The sequence below is a fragment of the Catharus ustulatus genome, chromosome 11, assembly GCF_009819885.2.
Source record: "Catharus ustulatus isolate bCatUst1 chromosome 11, bCatUst1.pri.v2, whole genome shotgun sequence".
In the NCBI taxonomy this organism is placed as follows: domain Eukaryota; kingdom Metazoa; phylum Chordata; class Aves; order Passeriformes; family Turdidae; genus Catharus; species Catharus ustulatus.
The window spans coordinates 20227408-20249065 of record NC_046231.1 but is presented as its reverse complement, the minus strand read 5'-3'; the positions used below and the strand labels follow the sequence as shown (position 1 = coordinate 20249065).

The 21658-nt window shown below is 57.3% G+C and overlaps 1 protein-coding gene across 1 annotated transcript; it reads right to left on the bottom strand.

The window, feature by feature from the left end:
- Positions 1 to 7734: 7734 nt before the first annotated feature.
- On the bottom strand, positions 7735 to 21254 carry ZNF469 (zinc finger protein 469). Its single transcript, XM_033069918.1, has one exon. It carries the CDS (start codon positions 21191 to 21193, stop codon positions 8765 to 8767), a length of 12429 nt encoding a protein of 4142 aa, XP_032925809.1. The 5' UTR covers positions 21194 to 21254; the 3' UTR covers positions 7735 to 8764.
- Between the last annotated feature and the right edge of the window lie 404 nt (positions 21255 to 21658).

Genomic DNA, 21658 nt, shown 5'->3' with positions numbered 1-21658 from the left:
GTGGCGGCGGGCGGGCCCCCGGCTGCTCGCATGCCCGGCCGCCCGCCCGCGGGGCCGGGCCGGGGCCGGGGCCGGGGCCGGGCCGGGCCGTGCTCGGCGGAGCGAAGCCGCCGCCGCCGCCGCCGCGGGATTTTCTCAATGGGCGCCGCGCCGGATCAAACCCGCGGAGCGCTCCGGGGGGCGGGGCCCGCGCCGCCGCCGCGGCCGCCCATAGGCCCCCGCCCCCCGCCGGCCACGCCCACCGGATGGCGCGCGCAGGGGGGGCGGGGCTAACGGGAAAGGGGCGTGGCCTCGCGGCCCCGCGCTGCCCCCCCCCATTCCCACGCGGGGTCCCCAAAATCGTCCCGCGTGTCCCCAAAATCGTCCCGCGTGTTCCCAGCCCCGCTGTGGGTGTCCCATAAGGCTCCGCTCTCGGCTCTGGGTGTCTGACCGCGCCCCGTTGGTTCGGGCACCGCTTTTGGGTTTCACAGCCCATCCTCAGCATCCCAGACTCTGCCTTTGGGGTGTTCAGTCCTTTTTGGGTTCCACAAATTTCGCTTTGGGATCATTTGTGGTGTCTCTGGAAGCTCCTGCGCTGACAGCAATCCCTCTGCTGGGGCCTCAGTGCCCTCACTGGGTCCCAATTCACCTTTCAAGGCCTCTTGTGGGGCTCCCCCAAACCTTTCTGTCCCGGGGGGTCTCTTTTGGATCCCTTAGAACTCGTCTCATTTCCCGACAAATGGCCCAAAACCTCCCACTTGTGACTACCGTGGCCACCGTGACCCTGGCTCGGACTTGGGGACACCCCTGGGGATGGTGTAGGGGTCCAGGGGTCCCCCCTTGGCATCATCCCAGCCAGGCGACCTGTGAGCATGAAGAAATTTTGGGGTGAAATGTGGGTTAAACAGGAGCCAGTTCCATTTTGGATCCACCATGGGAATATTTTCCTGTGAAAAATAATTTCTCCAAAACTGGACTGATCTTGGACGATGGGGATTTGCCGGTGGTGATGGCTGCTGGTCCCCAAAAAATGATGGAGTTTTTGGATCAAAGGAGGGAGCTGGTGGGCTGTGGGGACGTGGCACAGCTTGGTCATATCCCTTCTCCATCTAGCCCCGGACATGGGATGTGATTTTTTTCCCCCCTTTTCTTTTTCTTTCATTTTAAAGGGTTTTTAATTAACTTCCTGTTTCAATGGTGGGATAATGAGTTTTAAGCAGCACATGATTCCAGTAAAGAGGTCAAACCGGCAATGAGGATGTCAAAAGAAATTAAGTTAGGAATTAAGAAGAGATCCAGGGGAGAAAAAAAAACCCTATAGAAGGAGGGAGATGCTGCTGAGGACAAGGCTCTGCTGGCCCCCCCTTGGCTGACCACCCCCCAAAACGAACCTGGCGGCGCCTGTCACCTCGAGTGGCCTCGAATCGCCGCCTTCCTGGAGTCCAAACCCCCCCGGGGAGCAGCTCTGCTTCCAGAGCTTCTCCCTCCCTTCCCAGCCCGGCTTTGCTGGGTCGGGCCCAAGGAGATGCAGTGGGCTCTGCTCTGTGTCACTCGTGATGGTCCTGACTCCATCAGGGGCTGCTGATGCCGAGCCCAAACTCACCCTGCTCCTTTTGGGGGTCTGCAGCCTCCCCCTGCTCTTCTCCAGGGATTTTGGATCACAGCTCCAGCCGGATCCTTGGGCACATCCATGGATGTGCCAGCTCCCATGGCACCCACCTGGCGTCTTTGTTTAATTAGACCACCATTTAATTAAACACAGCATCATTAATTGCACGATTTGAGGGGCTGAGGGTGCCCAAATTTCCTCTGCCTGGGAGGCAGCAGGGGGATGGGGGCTGTCCCTGGCTCTTTGTGCTGGAAGAAGCAGTGGCAGCATCTCGAGGGGGTGAGAGGACTGGGAGCTGCATGTCCCCCAAAAAAATGCCCAAAAAGCCTTGCTGGAGCCTGTGGGTGCTGCCCTTCCCCTGGCACATTCCTTGCCAACCTCCCTTTAATTCCCTCTTTGGGAATTAAATTCCAAAATTCCCTTTTTGGCACCATCCCAGAGCCACTCAGACCCTCCCAGGCCTGACAATCCACACCCAAGGGCTGGATCCTAGCGCGGGCACATCCCCAAATCCCCAATCCCACTGCCCCATCCCCTGGAGGCACCCATGGGTGCCCCTGCACGGGGACAGCGACCCAGCAGCGGTGACAGCAGCAGGGCTGGGTGTCTCCCTGCTCCCCTCCCTGCCGTGGTGTTTGCAGAGAGATTGTTCCAGGGGAGCCGAATAAACAGCGTGTGTTCCCGAGGAGTGAATTACACGCCTGCAGAGCAGAGATAATGCGGGAGCAGCCGTTCCCCCCATTGTGAGCGAGGTGACATCTTTTTATGGAGCTGTGTACATTTGTATTAGTGCCAATTAATCTGGCCTGATATTATTAGAGAGGAGGTGGCGGCGCGGGAATGTCAATGGGAAGAGCTGAGGCGCTGCCTCCGCTGGATTTCAGGGCTCAGGGGTGGCTGGGGGGGATTTTGGGGGGCTGTGCTGAGCCCCCAGTGCCACTGCACACTGGCACACAAGGCCCCCAAACCAGCTTTTTATCCAGCTCAAAGTATCCTATTTGTCTTGGGTTGCAAAGCAGGATGTACCCAAAATTATGTATTCTGTTGGAACCAGGTGGGGCAGTGATCCTGATCTCCTGGGGATGTTTTCTGTTAATGGGCCATGAATCCCACTGCATGGCTGATAAAATTCCATCATCCCATTGGGAGATGCTCCAGCCAGGAGCCAAACATTCCTACCCGGATAAAATCTGAGATTTGGAACATCAGAGCAGCCTTTATGCACTGGATTCCCAGAGGGGGTGGATTCAGGAATTTCCATTGGATTCCCAGAAGAGTGGATTCAGGAATTTCCATTGGATTCCCAGAGGGGATGGATTCAGGAATTTCCACTGGATTCCCTGAAGACCAGGCCCATCTTCATCATCACTGGATCTTCAGAGGAAAACTGCACCTTGTACAGGAGCCCTGCTCCAACTGAGCCACATCTGTCACTGCAGGACTGCAGCCACCATGGGATGGGACTGCTCCCAACACCCTGACTGATTTGGTATCAGTTTTTTTTTAAATTTATTTTATTTTTATTTTTTTATTCCTGTATTTTCATTTTAATTTCCCTAGAAAATAACTGTTATTCCTATTCCCATATCTTTACCTAAGAACTCCTTAATTTCAAAATTATAATTCAGGGGATGTGTTTTACATTTTCCATTTCAAGAGAAACTCCTGCCTTCCTTAGCAGACACCTGGCTTTCAAACCAAGGGGTTTTTTTGTCCCAAGAGGGAGGACTGGCACCACGGTGCCCCACCTGCAGAAGGGCCCTGCCACCTGCTGGCAGCAGAACCTGGCCCTGGGTGCCACTTGTCACCTGCCTGTGGCACAGCCTCGGGTGGCTGCAAACAGCCCAGGGTCCTGTGTGGCTGGGGCATGGATGTGACAGCTTGGACAAGGCAGGAACAAAGTCTAGGCACGGCTTGGGCACGGTTTGGGCATGGCTTGGGCATGGTTTGGGCACGGTTTGGGCACGGTTTGGGCATGTCCCTCCATGACTTGGGCATGTCCCGTGCAGAGAGGCTGCTGTGGAATTTCCAGGCTCCTGGGAGCTGCAGTGGCAGCGTGGAAGGGTTTGGGATTAAAGCAAATCACAACCGTGGAATTATTTAGGTTTGAAAAGCTGCCAAGATCATCGAGCCCCAGCACTGCTGAGGCCACCACTGAACCATGTCCCCAAGTGTCACATCCACGTGGCTTTTAAATCCCTCCAGGGATGGGGACTCTGCCAATGCCTTGAGAGCTGTGCCAGGGCTGGAGAAACCTCTGATGTCCCACCTAAACCTGGTGGAACCTGGTGGGAATGTGTGGATGAGCAGCCCCCACATCCCAAATCCTGGGATGTCTCAGTGCTTATTTCCCCTTCCCTCTTACTGATCTCCATCTGTAGGAATGATGTTCTAACTCCCAAAAGGAGCAATCCAACCAATTCCTGGGCTGGCAGGATGGCATCCCTGGGGGCTGCAAGGCTCCTGTGCTGCTGTTCCCACCCTTCACAGCCCCCAGAGCTCCAGGTTTTCCTGCATGAATTCAGCATCAGGGGTGCAGGATCCTGCTGCTCCGTGTGGTCCCTGCCACACACCCCAGGGAGGAAGGTGAAAGCTGGGCTTTAAATTCCTGCTGTGCAAGGAACAGCCAGATTTGACTCAAAAGCAAGGAAAAAAAAATTCTAAATCTTCAGCCCCTGCTTGCAGTGTGACAACCATGGTGGATCCCGTTATCCTCCAGGCTTTATGGAGAGGCTTAAAGCACCTCTGGCTCAGAAACTTGGATGTGGGGCTGAGAAAAGAAAGGCTGGCTGGATTTAGTGGGGGGGGGGAATGAAGAGCAAACAGCTTGAGGAAAATTTAGAAATTTAGGGTGGTGGCAAGAAGCCAAGAAATCCCCCCTGAGGGGCTCCAACGCCACCAGGCACCTCCCATGAGACCCTCCCTGCAAGCCCAGGGCTGGCTGTGGAGCTGTCCCATCCCTCAGGATGTGGATCTGGGATGAGGACTGGCCCCAAATCCCGGGGAGTGCAAGGTTGGGACCCCCAGATGTGCTGAGTCCCACAGGAGCCCCCCTGTGCCCCCCCAAGCAGGGAGTTAATCCCCAGCAGGGAGAAGCTGCCTGGCTTTGCATCCTCACTGGAATTACGGTGACAGGGGCCTGCAATCTTCCAAGTGACAAACGCTGCTGGATAATGCAGGACTCAGCAAACCCGGGGGCTTTAGGGAGCTCAGAGGAGCTGATGGGTGGGGGAGACTGAGGGGGTGGGATGTGGGTGAGAATGGGGGGAAAAAACGACTCACATTTAGAGGGGAAAGGATTAATGGAATAACTCAGCCCCCAGAGATGTGGGGACGATGCCAACATCATCCCAGAGGGAGCAGAGCCTGAGGTGGGCGTCACTCGTGTCCTGGGCTTCCTTAAAATGGGTGCAGCTTTGGGAAGGGGTCCCTGCACCAATCCCAGGGCCCTCCAGCATTCCCCTGGCTCCCAGGAGACTCATTTCCAGGTGAATCTGGAGGTGTGGGAGAGCTCTGGCAACAACCAGGCATGAAATTCTCCTCCTCCGCCCCGCAGGTTTGCTGCCCTGGTGAAATATAGCACAGGGAAAACATAAAAGTCCCATTTCCAGCTCCATAATATTTCCTGCCAAAACAAAGTAAAATGTGCCGCCTTAAATTTTCTGCAAAATTCTTTTGAGGTTATTTTTTTCCCTAAATTAAGCCATACTAATTATTTTCAGCCACTTTATCTCCACTCTGCAACACACCAGGAGGGTGCAGGCGGCAAGCATTTTAAGCCTCCATAAACAAAAGAGTAGTTTGGAAAATAATTCTATCAATTAATCAAATTAATCCTGCAGTTTTAGTTACAAGCCCCGAGTGGCGAGGATCCCAGCCGGCGGTGCCGAGCTATCTCTCACTGACAGCGGCTCCGCGCTGTGATTGCGGCAGTAATTAAAGGATGGAACACACCGCCCTCGTGGCGGCTCCTGGCCCAGCCCAGCGGGGCTGCAGAGGTCAGCCCGAGGACAGAGTGGGGACGGGAGAGCTGGGCCTTCGTCAGCACCGTCATCATCTTCGGCATCCATCACCATCATTGTCATCAGCAGGGCAGGATTGTCGCCAACACGGCCATCGCCAACACTGGCATCGTCACCATCGTCGTCAAATGGGGATGAGCAAAAGGGCCCTCACCATCATCATCATCATCATCATCACCATCATCGCCATCAAATGGGGATGAGCAAAAGGGCCCTCACCATCATCATCATCACCATGATCATCACCACCAGCATCATCATCATCGTCATCATCATCATCATCACCATCATCGTCAAATGGGGGTGAGCAAAAGGGCCCTCACCATCATCATCATCATCATCATCATCATCATCATCATCATCATCATCACCAGCATCATCATCATCATCATTATCATCACCATCATCAGCATCACCATCACCAGCATCATCATCATCATCATCATCATCATCAAATGGGGATGAGCAAAAGGGCCCTCACCATCATCATCATCATCACCAGCATCATCATCATCATCATCATCAAATCAGATGAACAAAAGGACCCTCACCAGCATCATCATCATCACCAGCACCATCGGCAGCAGCAGCATCATCATCCTCATCATCATCCTCATCATCATCATCATCCTCATCATCAAATGGAGATGAACAAAAGGACTCTCACCAGCACCATCGTCGTCATCATCATCATCATCATCATCATCATCATCATTGCCAAAACTCATCTTTGTCATAGTCACCATCACAAGTGGGGATGATTAAAGTGGGATGTTATCGGGACCATCATCATCATCTTCACCATCACCATCATAAATTTGGGACGAGCAAACTGGGCTGTCACCACCACCACCACCATCATCATCACCACCACCATCACCACCACCACCACCATCATCATCACCACCACCATCACCATCACTGTCACCATCACTGTCACCACCTGCACCACAAACTGATCACCAAACTGGGCCATCAACACTTGGTCATGACTGAACTCGGTAACCCCATCACCAGCTGATGACCAAACCGTGCCACCACCATCACCAGCTGCTGACCAGATCAGGCTGCTGCCATCACCACTCGGTAATGACCAGTTGGCCATGACAGTTCCCAATTCATGATGACCCAACTGTGCCGTCACCATCACCAGCTGATGGCCACCAAACCAGGCCACCACCATCATCATCATCACCTTGAGTTTTCTCCTTAGCCACAAGACTCCCGAGGAAGAGGAGCTCACTGTCAAGAAGCTCCAACCCATTGAGGTGACAGCAGTGGCACCAAGGTCCCCCTCTTTAGCCCCTTTACAGAGGACACCACAAACACCCCACAAACATCACGCAGACAGGGAATTTCTGTGAAAATATTGGAATATATTTGAAAAGATTAATCATGGATGACTTTACAGTACCACCCCATATTTTTTATCTCATACTTTATTTCACAATATTAAAGAGGCACTTTAAAAGCACACGGACAACATCATAAAACGGCGTTTCCTGCTCTCTCTCTGCTTCTCTGGACAAAATATCAAAATAAAAACTTTTGACAGAACACATTGCACCCAAGGTAAATTACCTACAATAGTTTTTTATACAATACAAAGAATTGTAAAGATACATATTAACAGAATAAAGCCTCTTTTTTTTTTCCTTTTAACTCTAAAACAAAACAAAAAAATCATTGCAGGACAGACGCAAAGTACTCTGACTGTTCATATCACATCAGTGCATTACTTCACCTCCTTGACTTGGGAGTATTTCAATAAAATCTTTCCATGTCCTCATTTGCACCTGAGATTTCTTTCTGGATCCAAAAGTTTGGTTGTAGAACGTGCTCGTTTAATGTGACGTAACCTTTTCGACACTATGGAGTACCAGCATTGAGGAGTTTTTTCCCTAAAGTTGTATTTTTTTTCCCTAAAATTATTTTTTAAAATTAAAGCTGTATTTTTCCCCTAAGTTGTATTTTCCCCCCAAGTTGGATTTCTTCCCTAAAGTGAATTTTTCTCCCTAAAGCTGAATGCTTTTCCCCTCGAGTTGGCTTTTTTTTTTTTAAATTCTCTTTTCCTGCTCCGTTTTTTTGGACAGGTAATGGCTTCTTCCTACCAATTCAATTTTGTTTTTAATCAAGGAAGTCTGTATTCACATTACAAATGAAGAATAGCACCAGTAACTGCATAGTACAAGCGGATACCTATAGAGCCACTACGTCAGTACAGTAAGAGAGTTTAGAAGTGAAACCGTTGAGGGCACTTGGTCAGTACCGGTTTTTGCTGCGGTAAATTGGCACAGTTTTCTCGTTGCACAACAAAAAACCAAACCCACAAACAAAAAGAAAAAAAACCACACACGCACACGCACACATACAAAAAAAAAACCCCACCCCCAAAAAAACCCTAAAAAATCAGAGTTTGTCACAAGTGTCAAGGTGCAGTTTGCTCGCGGGGACGCTTCTCCTCCAGTCCCATCGTCTACAGTGGTCAAAGAGTGGCAGCATCCTCTGGAGGGCTCCGACAGCCCCAGAACCCCAGAGCTGGGTCGTTCTTCTCTTGACGATGTAGAAACAGAATTCTTAGGGATGGCTGTCAAAATATAGGACACTTGGGTCTTAATTTAATTTTTTAATTGTATCATCGCTTAGGCCAGCTCCCAATTAAATGAATTGTACGGGATTATTTGTGCAAAATCTTCCAAAAAAAAAAAATTTTTTTTTTTTTTTTTGCTTTCTACAGTGTACTGCACCTTATGAACAAGACGTCTATGGAATGAAGTTCATCTCTTCAAGTACTTTGTACAAAGATAACACAGACACAGACTCAAAAGGGTCTGAGATTTGCAAGTATCCTTATAACCTCAGCACTTCTGCAATAAAGCAATTGCTCTCGACGATTCAGTCTGCCCAAAGCGATTACAATTTCAGTTCATGAAAATCATCAGCAACATCAAAGTTCTAGCATTTGCATGATAAATCAGGTGAATTAAAGTAGATTAGTAGACACAAAGCAAACTATTTCACAGAGGCTGCAGTGCAAGTTCATTTAAGCTAGACAGAGAAATCATGCTACACAAACGAATTTAATGCTTTGATAATTTTTCCCTTGCAAACCCCATGAAAGCAGCTGAGGATCACCATAAGTCACTTCCATAAATTATTCTGAAGTATCTCTTCTTAGAGGAATTTTAAAGCTGGTTAATTTTTGCCCAAAGAGTTGGCTGAGCAGGTTGTTCTGGGACTCGGCGCTGCGGTAGCTGGCCGGGCCGGCCGCCTTGGCCCCGCGGGGGCCGTGCCAGGAGCCGCGCGGGGCTGGCGCTGGCCCCTTGGCCAACACTTGGTGCAGGCTCTTGCCCAGAATGGCCTTCCTGCGCTTCACGTCCCCGTTGGCGTGGCGGAGCTCCCCTTTCTTCTGGTTGTAAGGGTCCAGCACCATCTTCTTCAGCTTGGGTTTGGGCGCCAGCTTGCTGCAGTGCGTGTCCCTCCTGCCCGGGGACAGCGCGGGAGCCTCGGCGCTGCTCCAGCCGCCACGTTTGAGCTCAGCCGCGCTCTCGCTCCTCGCCGCGCACGGTGCCCGGGCTTTCTTCTTCTTCCCGTCTCCTTCCATGTTCTCCCGGGAGCCGGAGCTGCTCCGGTGGCTCGAGGATTTGTGTTCTTTCCTCCTCTTGGGGTGAAGCTTGCTGGCGGCTCTGCCTGGCTCAGCGTGGCCGTGCCTCGTGGTGTTGCTGGCCACCTCAGCTCTGGGCTGGTGGCTGCTGGATCTGCCTTGGTCCTTGGAGTTAGTGCTACTGTCCTTAGCCTCAGGCATGGATTTCTCCTTCCCTGAGATGGGCTGACCCTCCTCGGTGCTGCCCGCACCGGGAGCAGCCTCACCACCCACACTTTTCTTTGGTGGTGCTGAATCTTTGGGAGCTCTGTTGGGTGTGGGTGATGCTCTCCTGTCCTTTGGGGGCTGGGGGGCACCTTCTGGAGACGCGGGCTTAGCTGCACCTTCCCAGGCAGAGGCATCACTGGCACTGGGGTTGCCCCATTTGTGGGTCTCTGTGGCTTGTGGAGACTCTGTTTTAGGGGAAGGAAGCTCTGAGACCTTCTTGGCAAGTTGGAGGAAAGGGATCTCATCCACGGCGTTGGTGTCTGCGCCGGGATTTTCCAGGATGCAGCCCCTGTATTCGTCCTTGTTGCCTGTGCTTGTTTTTTTATGGGCATCGGTGCAGCCATGTTTGTGGGTCAGGAGGGGAGGGGACAGTTTTTGGTTGGTGGCCTGGTGACAAGCCAAACCAGCGAGGTCCATGGGAAACTCAGGCGAGTCCAGGAAAGGCAGTGGTTTCCCATCAAAGGCTCCTTTCTCCAGCTCCTCCATGGACAGGCCAGCGATGTGGCCGAGCTCGGGGCTGCCCTCAGCAGCCGGAGGCAGAGATGGGGACAGGCAGGGCGGTGGTGGCAGGGGGTCAAATGGGGACTTGTCCATCTCTGCCAGGAGCTCTGAGAAGTCACCCACCAGGACTTTCACGGAGGGCTGGGGCTCTCCCAGGTCACCGGGCGCTGTTGGGAAGGAGTCAGTGGGAACCTGCAGGCTGGGGCTCCCAGCTTCCACCAGCTGAAGGTCACTGGTGGGGTCCAGGCGGACGGGTGAGCTGCGTGGGACTGAGCTGCCATGGTGAGCCACCTTCCTCTTCTTGCTGGGTGGCATTCCCTCCCGCAGAGATCCGTCCTCCTTCACCTTCTCCCTGCCCTCCCTGCAGGCAGCTCCAGGCCTCATGACCCCTCGGAATTTGAAAGTCTTGCTGCTGCCCGCCAGGTGCTTCTCCATGTGCCGGTCGTACTGCTCCTTCTTGGAGAAGGTGTAGTTGCACATGCTGCAGATGAAGGACTTCTTGATGACGTGCATGACGTCGGCGCAGAGCTCGCAGGCGTACAGGGTGGTGTGCTTGATCTCCTGCTCCTCCACCACGCCGTGCTCCTGGCTCAGGTGGCTCCGCAGCTCTTTGGTCTCCTGGTAGAACATGGGGCACTTGTGGCACAAGTAAATCTTCTGCAAGCTGTGCACGACCAAGTGCCGCTGGAGCTTGAAGGGTTTGGGGAACTGCTTGCCACAGTGGTGGCAGTCCCGGGAAGGATCCTTGCAGTCTGGGTGCATGGGGACAGATTTTGGGGCGTTATCACTTCTCGCCGTGTGCTCTGGAGAGGGGCTGGAGGATGCTTTGGACGAGCTGGGTGCTGGTGGCTTCACTTTGGTGTTGCTTTCCACGGGGTCTTTCATCACCTTCTCCTGCTCAGGGGACGCCTCCTTGGGGCTCCTGCTCTCCCTGCTGACCCCGTGGCGGGAGGACCTGCTGGGTTTGCGACACATGATGGTGTTGAGGAAGTGGGTGACGGCGGCGTTGTCCTCGCCGAAGCAGCCGGGCAGCCCCATCACCGACTTCTGCGCCTGCCCCTTGCGCGCGAACTGGGTGGCGTGCTCGCGCAGGTGCTCGTTGTACATCCACACGTCCGAGATCTCCTTCAGGCACATCCCGCACGCCCACAGCCCCGCCTTGTTCCTGGCGTGCTTCTCCTTCAGGTGGTCCCGCAGCTGCTCCCGCGAGCTGAACTTGCGCTGCACGCACATGTAGCAGGTGGGAGGAGGGGAAGGGTTGTGGGAGAGCTTGTGGAAGTCCAGCTCCCCCAGCGTCAGGAACCACTGGAAGCACACTTTGCATTTGTACTGCTTGTCTTTGGTTTTTATTGTTATCTCCCCGCGGTTTTTCCCCAGTTTCCCATCTTCCAGCTTGCTCCTGTGCTTGCCCGACTTTGGCTTCAGACTCCCAGCGCTGTCCTCGCCGCGGCCAGGAAGGTCCTCGCAAGGGCTGAAGAAGCACACGTCTCTCATTTTCAGCTTTGCATTCAGCATCTCAATGTCGATGGTGTGAAATTCGGGCGAGTCTGAATCCCCGTTATCCTTGGCATTGTAGGGCTCCTCTGCCAGGTCGGGGGGCTCGGAGTTCACTTCCTGGAGCGAGTGCTCATCCTCAAGGTCCATCAGAGGCTCAAACATGTCCTCGGCAGAGAGGCTGTCCCCCTCCTTCTCCAGACTGCCCCAGATGTTCAGGCTGGGGACGCCGTCTGCGTGGCTGTTTTGGCACAAGAAGGTCAGCATGTTGTCCTCCAGGTCAATGTCCTCCTTCCCTTGGTCGGTCACCTCCTGGTCCAACCTCAGCTCGATGCTTTCGGATCCCTTTGGAGCAGCATCTCCGCTCTTTGCCTTGCTGCCGTGACACATGTCCAGCATCAGGGCGTCGTCAACCGAGATGGTCTCGTACTCGCACGGCTCCTCCCTGGTGGCGCAGAAGGAGCTGCTGTCGCTGAGGTCAGAAGCCAGGCGGATGGTGAAGAGGTCGACAGCTCCTGCTGGCTGCAGGCTGAGCTCGGGGACGGGTTTGGGTTTCTTGCTGCGCTTGCCGTACACCCGCGTGCACTTCCTCCGGACACACTGCTCATCCCCGGGGAACAGCTGGGAGAACGTGGAATCGTCATCAAAAAAGCTCTGGAGCTCCGAGGTGGCCGTGCTGTCCCCGCAGTGCTCCCTGCCTGGTGGCACATCTGCCTTCACCCACTGCTGGGGCTCTGCAGGGGGAGGGCTGCTCCCCGGCGGGGTCTGCAGAGCACCGTGCCCAGAAACATTCTGGGTGGTTCCCAAATTGTGGTTCTCCAGCAGCAAAGCCCCTTCAGCAGGAGCTGTGGGACCCTGCAGGTCACTGCTCCAGTTCCTGGGGTCACTGCCTGCTGCAGGACTGTCCCCTGTGCCAGCATTCATGTCCTCTGTGCCACCAGCACCACGCTGCTGCTCTGTGCCCACCTGGCCCCATCCCTTTGCCACTTGCTTCACAAACCCACCAATCCATTTTTTGCAAGCCTGCATGTCTTTCACTGCATCTGGATCTTCCACCTCCCCAGCACAGGTGACCGAGCCCGTGGCTGTCTCCTCGCTGACCATCTCCTTTAGAGACCCCATCCTGCTGTCCAGGTCTTCTGCACGAGAGGACTCTTTGGCTTTTTGGGAGTGCTGTGCTGTGCTGGTCCCGTTTTGCTGCTCTGTGGAGACGCAGCCATCTGGCTCGTGCAAACCCTCCGTGATCCCGCGCAGGCTGGAGCTGAGGGCAGCAGGACCTGTGTTCTTCTCCAGCTCACAGGGCTCATTCCTCCTGGGAAACACCTTTGCTTTCCTTCGCCTCACCTTCCTGCTGAGCTGCTTCTCAGAGCTGCTGTTCTCCTCTCCAAGGCCTTTGCTTTGGCTCCTCCTGCCCTTTTCTCCTTTCCTGACCGAGTCCAGCTTCCCTGACGCTGCCTCTCCGGATCCCCTCACCTCGGGGCGCGCTCCCTTTGCCCTCCCCTCCCTCTGCAGGACCCGTGTGCGGTGCAGCTCCTGCGACATCTCCAAGGAGATCACGCTCAGGTCGCTGAGCACTCTGCTCACCACCTCCTGCATCTGCGAGCTGGGCTCCTTCTCCAGCTCTGGGAGCGTTTTCCTGGGAATGTGCTCAAGGGTGGAGGTCGGCACCTGTGAGCCGCAGGTTTTGTCTTTGACTGACGCCTTCAGGCTCCTCCTGGGCACCTTTTGGGCTGCTTTTGCTGTCTCGTGTGCAGGAACCAGAGGGGACCTGGGGGTCTTGCTGGGCTGGGGCAAACCACCGTTCTTCACCTGGTGCTTAACAGCTTTGTGCCTGGTCAGGCCGGGCTTGGACCGGAAAGTGGCTGAACAAATGTCACAGGTCACCGGGAGCCCACTGGGCTTTTTTGCTTTGTGGAGTTCATTTTGGGGTGGGTCTGGAGTGCTGCTGGCTGTGTAGTCCTGTCCTTGGCCCACGCTGTTTAACACACAAGTCCCAGCTTCTGCAGTCCCATGGCTTTTGGATTCCTCTCCTTTTAAACTCTTTTCTTCACTCTCCGTGGTTTTGGAGACACCAAGTCTCACCTCTGGTGCCCCTGAAAACTCGTGGCCATTTAATTCAGCAGGACCAAGATCTCCAACCCTTGTAAGACCTCTGCTGATGACAGCTGACATGTCCTGAACAGCAAAACCATTGGACAAAGTCTCTGGTTCACTCTGGTGCTTAATCCTGACATGGGAGCAGTTTTCAGGCTTGTTCTCTCGGTTCAGGCTGATCTCCCTTTCCTCCATGGGCAGAGGCTCTGCTGTGGGCTGGCTTGGATAATCCTGGGTTTCTGGAGGGGTGGAGTTAAAGACTGTGTCTGTGGTGGCACATCCTTGGTTTTCTTTGAAATTTGGCAGCACAGCAGCGCTGTTTTCGGGCACCTCTTTCCCAACAGCCTTCTGGTGGAAAGGTGGTGAGCAGGGAAGAGAACAGTCCTTCCCAGGAGCGTCCTGGGGACCACCCCTCTCCAAGGCAGAGCCCACCAGCCCATCACCATGCAGCAGAGTGCAGGGTCTCGCTGTCCCCTCTCGTCCAGGTGATTCATAGTTACCCAAAACCCCATCAGGGAGGTGATGAGGATGCTCCTCAGCTGCCTCCACCGGCACAGCCCCGCAGTGATGCAGCGAGGGAGGGAAGGTGGGAGCCCTTTCCCACGTCCCCTGCTCTGCTGGGCTCATGGTTTGATGGATGTGGTGGCTGCTGGCCTCAGGAGAAGTCTTTGTGACAGCTGAGCTTGGTGCTGCAGGCAGGGAGGAGCCGTGTTTCCTCTCACCAAAGCTGGGCACCTCTCCCCTCTCGGCCCCACTGCTCTGCAAGCATTTGAGGTCGGAATATTTGGCTGGCAAGAGCAGGCTGGCTGGAGACTCGCCCGTGTAGTGACAGCCATTGAGGGACAGCTTGCCATTCCCTTCTCTGGGAACACCTGCACTGACTGTGCTGGGTTTTATCTCCATCCCCATCTTGTGATGCTGGTGGAGATCCCCCTCAGAGGGACCAAGGGGGCTGACAGGACTGGTGGGAGCACTGCCAGGGTGCTGTGCCTCCTTCCCCACCCCACTCCTTTCCAGCCTCTCTCCCTCTTCTCTGCCCAGCATCTCTTCCTCAAGCAAACCACGGCTGGGGTGGGATTGCTCATGTTTCCTAAATGCCAAGGTCGTTGTGTCGTTATCTCCCTGCTGCTCCTCCCTGAGCTGATCAGCTTTCCCTGCCTGCCCTGGCAGCGAGGTCAGCGCGGTGCTGCTGGGTGGTGAGAGGTCATTACGCTCCTGGGAAACACCATCTGCAGGGATATTAATGTCCCTCGGCTCCGGGCCTTCATTTGCTAAGTGCTGCAGCTCTGTTACATTATTTTGCAGCTCTGGCTTTGCCGTGGATTGTTTTGCAGGGTAAGAACCTTCTGCATCCAACAGCTCCGACTGCTCGCATCCACGGGGAGAAAGCCCCTCTTTCCCTGGAGCAGAGATATTTCCAGGGCTGCATCCAACAGGGGCATCCCCTTCCCCTTGGGTCTGATCTTCCCCTTCCAAGGCACCGCTGCTCTGCTCCTTGAGCTCCACCTGGACGTGGCTGGTGGCAGAGGGGTGGCCGGGAGCCAGCAGCCCGGGGAAGCACGGCATCAGCAGCTCCTCCTCGTTGTTCTTCACCGTGCGGGCCACAAAGAGCTGGAGCTGCTGCAGAGGGTTGGCAGAGGTCTCCTGGGACGCCACCATCATCTCCTGGGAAGGGTGGGCGCTCTCCTTGGGCACACTCAGCATCTCCAACAGCAGCACTTTGGGCTTGCTGGCTTTGTCACCCAGTCCAGGGCTTTCATAGCTGTTGGGACTCTTCCTCTCCTCCACCAGCACAGGCCCACCACCACCCCCTTGGAGATCCACAGCACTTTTCACTCTTTTGGGGGGCTCAGTCCTGCTTAAGGGTTTTTCTTCTGTGTCTGGGACCTCTTTGATGGGAGGTGAAAAGGCGAGATCCAAGGCTGGGGCGGGACCCTGCTGAAAACCGAATTGAGGCTTAGGGTTTGGAAGATGGGCATCAAACTCTTCCAGCTGTGCAGGATCCGTGTCTGCTTTCCCTGGCACAGGGAAGTCCTTGGCACCACCCTGGTGTGGCAGGGGTGGCAGGGGGTCTTTGGTTACTTCTGCTGCATCCACGGTCTCGGGGAACACGGACTCGGTGACAACAGGAGGGCTTTTTGTCACAGGGTCGGTGTAGATGGGAGCCTCTGTTTGCTCAGTTGTGTTTGAGCCAGGCAGACTTTTGGAGGAAGATCCATTTTCCATCTTCCTGAGGTCTCTTTCCTCCGTGGCTGCGGTTCCCTGGAGGTGCTCACTGCTGTCTTTGGAGCAGAAATGGTTTGTGGCCAGCGGGCCAGCTGGGACGCACATCCCGCTTTCCAGCGAGCCCAGCTCCAGCCAGGGCTCCCTGGCTCTCTCAAAGTCCTCACGGGTGGTCACCACGTCCGGCTTGTCCCCTGCCAGCCTGTCCCCAGCGCAGAGGCTCGATCTGCCCAGCTCTCCTGCCACAAACAGCGCTTTCTCCTGGCCTGCCTCCTGGAACCGCTCGGCTCCCTGCGCTCGCAGGTGCACAGCCACGTTTGGCTCGGGTTTCTGGAGGGTGGCGGCCACCTCAGAGTCCAGCTTGCTGCTTTGCAGTTGGCTCTCCAGCTCCGTGACCAAGCGCTTGATCTCCAGCTCGTCGTCCGAAATGTTGCTGATGAACGCCACGCCGTAATCCGCGATCCGCTCCGGCAGGGACAGCTGGCTGCTGGGGACAGCTCCTTCCTCGGGGAACTTCTTGGCTGGCGGCTTCTCCACGGAGAGGCTGTGGAACTGAGTCATGTCTTCTGGCAGCATGGGGGCCACCTCCTCCATGAGGGACCAGTCTTTGTCCGGCAGGAAGGGCGGGTAGGGCTGCTCGAAGGGCAGCGGCTTGCGGGAGGCGCTGGGGGCACACGGGAACGCTGCCACGTACCCGTCCTTGCTCTCGTAGGGATCGAACTCGGACACGGGCAGCTCTGCGAATATCGACGAGGAGTCAAAGCTGAGAGGCGAGGACACTTTGCCCTGCGGCATTTCTGTGGCAAAAGGGGAGATGCTGGGGTGTTTCTGCTCGAAGGAGCCGGCGCCGATGTCGTCCCGGCACAGGTACATGTCGTCCATGTGCGAGGAGCCCAGGGTTGGCGGCTTTGGGAAGAGGTTGTGCTCATCATAGGGACCAGGAAGGCCTTTGGGATCGAAAAATGTGCTGTCACTGCTGACATACGGATCGGGGGCCTTGGCAGTGAGCATCATTCCCACTGCATCCCCCTCGTAGGTGGGAGCTGGGGTGGGAAAATCCTTCTGGCTGTCACAGAGCCCCTGTCCCTTGGTGTACTTGGTCCCTGCTTCTGAGCAGGCAGCACTCCCACGGCCAGGACTCGATTTGTTACTGCTGTGGGCTGCAGTAATCGCCTCCTCTGTGTGGTATTTCAGCCCTTCGCTTGGGAAAGGGGCAAACTGGGGCCTCTGGTGGTGCATGGTGAGCTCAGGAGAGCCCTGAGCCTGCTGGGTGGGTTCTCCTGCCTCATCTGGGAGCTTTGCTGCTCCTCTGGGCTCTTCCACCCCCTCCTTAGAGGAGAAGTTGGCAGGGCTCCTGCCTGGGGTGTCTGTGCCGGGCATTTGCCTTTCCTGGGGCTGCGGTGACGGCTCCTCCTTGGCACAGTCCATGGCAGCAACATCTGGTTCTGTGCTTGGCCGTGTCCTGGAGCCTGCCAGCAAAGCTTTGGCTGAGCCAAACCTCCTGCTCCCCCTGGGAATGTCCTCCTTGCTCTCCTGGCTCACCTTGGGGCTGCTGTCCTGGGGAGGGCTGAGGGCAGTCCTTGGCACACGGGCTGGGCTGCCCGAGCGCCTCCTCCTCTGAGTGCCACCCTTGTCACCAGCGCCACCAGCGCAGGCTGGGCTCGTGCCCATCTCTTTGGGCACGCTGTGGCTGCTGCCAGCAGATGAGTGGCTGCTCCGCCTTCGGGCTCTGGCAGCACAATCCTCTTTCTCAGCATCCTCCTGACTCGGGACATCCCCGTCCTCCTGTGCCTCCCTCTTCTGGCTGTAGCTCCAGGCTGGGTCTTTCTCCCTGGCTCTCTCACTCCTGCCCAGGCGTTTCTTGCTGAAGCTGTACTTGCTCCTCCCCATGAATCCCGTGCCACGCTTCCTCCTGCCCCGGGGCTTGCTGCACTCTGCCCCCTCCTCATCCGAGTCGGACACGTACTCGTATTCCCGCAGCCCGCCCTCCTTGGTGGCTGCCAGCGGCCTCTCGGTGGCCTGGGGGAGCTGGGCCTGCTTGCTGCTCTTCACCTGCAGTTTGTGGAGCTTGTTCTTCTGCTGCACGATCTTGTGGATGAGCTCCTTGCTCCACGTCCCGCTGCGGGGCTTCCGCTTCTTCACGTCCTTCATGGAGAACCGCGGTGGCTTGGAGCTCCTGGTGGCACTGCCTGGCCCCACCTCGCTCTTCACTGCGGGGTCTTGGCTGAGTTTCCTGGGATGCTTTTGGCTGGGGGTGGTGGCTGGTGGGACGCTGTTCTTCCTGCCTGCCCTCAGCCTGGCTGTCCTCTCTGCTGCGGGATCCGGCTCCTGCAGTGCCACCCTCCGTGCCACCCTCCCTTTGTGCAGGTGCTGCTTCCCTGCCCCTCTCTTCACCTGCTCCCCATCTTCACAGAGGCAGCCAGCCTTGGCCTCTCCTGCTGCCTTCTCCTCCGCTGCCTGCTTGGATTTGCTGTCTGAAGCCTTGTGTGCCATCCCCCCGCCCGCCGCCCTGGCTCCGGGCAGCTCCTCGTCAGCGAACACGTCGATGAAGCTGCTGTCGATCTCTGGGTTGTCTGACTGGTACCCCAGGCCGTTGAGGGCCTCGGTGATCAGGCTGTCCAGCTTGGCATCGTCGATGTCCAGGTCGGAGGCGCTGAGCGGGAGGGAGCTGCTGGCCAGGCCGTGGAAGAGGCCGCCCTTCAGAGCATCCTCCTTGCCCTCGCTTTTGCTCTCCCCGTCCAGCAAGAAATCATCGCTCTTGTTTAACGCCAGCAGATGTCCCTGGGGGTCTGCAGAGAGCTCCGGGCTGGGGGGTTTGGCAGGCTCTGGGGGCAGCGCTTTGCGCCCCTCGGCTGCCCGGGGAACGTCCCTGGGCTCTGCCGGGGCAGCGGGGTGCGAGGCGCAGAACTGCCGGTGCTGCAGGAAGGACGACAGGTTGCTGTAGTTCTGGTCACACTGCCTGCAGGTCAGCAGCACGTCCAGCTGGTCCAGGCTGGCACTGCTCAGGGAAGTGGCCAGCAGGTGATGGGAGGAGTAGGGCGGCGGGGGCTGCTCCCCGTCCAGCCCGTCCGAGCAGCCTTTGGCCGCCTCCCCGGCGGGTTTGTGGAACGGGCTGCCCGGGGCACATTTCAGGAGGCTGTCGTCTTTCAGAGCATCCGCAGGGAAGCTGAAGGGCTTGGCAGAGTCTGGGGGGTGGTAATGAAGCGAGCTGGGACTCAGAACCTCGGAGGGGTGGAAGCCTTTGTTGGCATCCTTGGCGTGGCAGGGGTGCTGGAAGAAGGGCGAGGGGGTCAGCGCTCCGGACACCTGGCTGTCCTCGAAGCCGGGGTTGAGGGGGCTGCTGGACATGGGGGACAGCGACGAGCAGGTGCTGCCACACGTGGGGTTGGGGACAGGGGACGGCAGAGGGGACTCGCAAGGGGAGGCAGCCACCAAAGCTGATGGTGGCAGGACCAGCCCTGAGCCTGACGAGCTCCTTGAGGGAGGAGGAGGAGGAGGAGCTGCTTGAGCCATACTGTAGAACAGGGCTTTGCTTCTCGAGTCGCAGGCAGGAGACCCTGGTTCCTTCCCGCTGTCAAAGGAGAAAGCTCCCGTCACGCTGGGATCTCCCCTCTGGAGGCTCTCTCCCGATAACAGCTTTTTGCTGTGGTACCCTGGAGAATTGCTTATGGGGGGCCCTTTCTGGGCTTTCCCGCTGCCCTGCCAGTCCGACGTGCCCGGGGGGAAGGGGAGCTTCTGGCTGCTGATGTGTCTCGACAACTCCAGCCTGTTGGCACCGGGCACTGCAGAAGGGAGGTGCATCTGCTGCCAAGGCAGCCTGGCATTTTTCTGCCTGTGCTGCCTCTGCTCGGGGCCAGACTGGCACTCGAATGAGAACTGGTTTCCAACAGGGTTTGAATAAGGTGCTGAATTCTGGTCCATGGGAGAAAACGCCTTCGTGGCACCTTCCCAAGCTTGCACAAGCCTGGGGTGGGTGGGTGCCGTAGTGGGAACGCTCGTCTCGAAGGGCACGGCTCCCGCGGGGGAGCTGCAATAGGCCTTGCTCTGAAAGTGCACTTGGGACAGGGAGTTTGGTGGCACGCTCCTTCTCAGGGGGCTGCTGGGCACCAGCAGCCGCCCGCTGGGGACGCCGTCCTTGGCCGAGCCCTGCCTGCTCCCCGCCGGCTTCGGCACGGTGGGCGAGTGTAAACTAGACGGAAAAACAGCTTGGTTTTCTTGGAAAGTGCTTGGGGTTTGGTCGATAGCACCAGACGACGGGAGAGCACCAGTGGGGTCGGCGGGATGCTCGGCCCTGCCCTTGAAGCCGGCCAAGGGGCCGTGGTGCAGGGCTGGCGGTGCCGGGTGCAGGAAGGGCGCTGCAGGCGGGGGCACGGCCATTCCGTACAGCCTCCCCTCGGGGGACACGCTCTCGTACGGGCCCAGCGGCTCCTCTGGCCACTCTCTGGGCGACGAGTGGAAGGAGAAGGCAGCGGGAGCCAGCGGGGCGCTGGTGGCGATTCCCACGTCCAGGAACTCCTGGCCGCCCGCTCCGCTGCGGAACGGCTCCTTGCCCGCCTCGTGCAGCAGCTGGAAGGGCAGCTGGCACGGCAGAGCCCCCAGGCCGTGCACAGCAGCTTTGCCACCCTCGGAGAAAGAGCTGGGCTTCTGCACCGAGATCCCGTAGGTAGCACCTGCGAAGCTCTTCTCCGGGGACGGCCAGGACTCGGCCCGGTTTGCCTGGAACTCCAAATAATGTAGCTGCCCATGGGAGCCGGGGCTCTTGAGGGGGATGCCGGCGGCGGGGGGCTGCCCCTTGGGGCCGAGGGGAGCCCCGGGCTGTGAGGTAAAACTGGAGGTGTGGCTGCCCACAGCGTCGGGGAAGCAGCGGCCGAAGCCGAGTTCTTGCGGCCGGAGCTCGGCGTCGCGCTGGGGGATGCCAGGCACGTGGAAGCGGTAGCTGCTCGCCGCGGGGGCCACCTCGGGCTTCTTCGGGGGTGCCACCTTCTGCTGGGGGTAGGCGATGCCGATGGTGGGGCCGGGCCGGGTGCCGGCGATGCTGAGCCGGTAGAGCTGCTGCTGGCCCCGCTCGCCCTTCCCCGAGCGCCGGCTGCGCTCCCGGGCTCGCCCCTTCCCCGGCGGGGACAGGGCGCTGCCCGTGACCTCTCCCCAGGCGCTGTCATTGCCGAACTTGGGCTTGCACTGCAGCGATTTGAAGTCGATCTTCCCCGCCTGCTGCGGCCGGATCACGGCTTCCCGCTGGCTGTGCGGCTCCTTGTCCTTAGGGAAGGGGGGAGTCCCCTCCCCGCCCAGCGCCCTCCCATCCTTATCCCCGCATCCTTCACGGCCAAAATCCTTGTCGGGCTCTTTGGGGCCGGCCTCAGTGTCGCCGATGGTGTAAACATGCTGGGTCTCTCCAGTCATGATAGCGAGGAGGGGACACGGCTACAGAGCCCTGCTGTCCCGTCCCGCTGCCAGCTGCCGTGCCCCGCTCACGGGCATGGTCCCCCTCCCACGGGCACCGGGGCGGCCACGGCGGCTGCAGCCCCCCGGGGCCGGGCTGCGGGCGGGTCCCGAGGGCCGGCGGGGCTCTGCCGCATCCTCTCAGACCTGCAGGAGACAGGAGACAAGAGGGGAAAGGATGGGTGTCAGTCCGGGAACGGGACAAGAGGGGAAAGGATGGGTGTCAGTCAGGGAAAGGGAAAGGCTGGGGTCAGTCCGGGATGGGGACACAAGAGAGGAAAGGCTGGATGTCAATCAGGGAAGGGGAAAGGATGGATGTCAGTCCGGGAACAGGAGACAAGAAGGGAAAGGCTGAATGTCAGTCAGGGAAGGGGACAAGAAGGGAAAGGCTGGATGTCAGTCTGGGAACAGGACACAAGAGAGGAA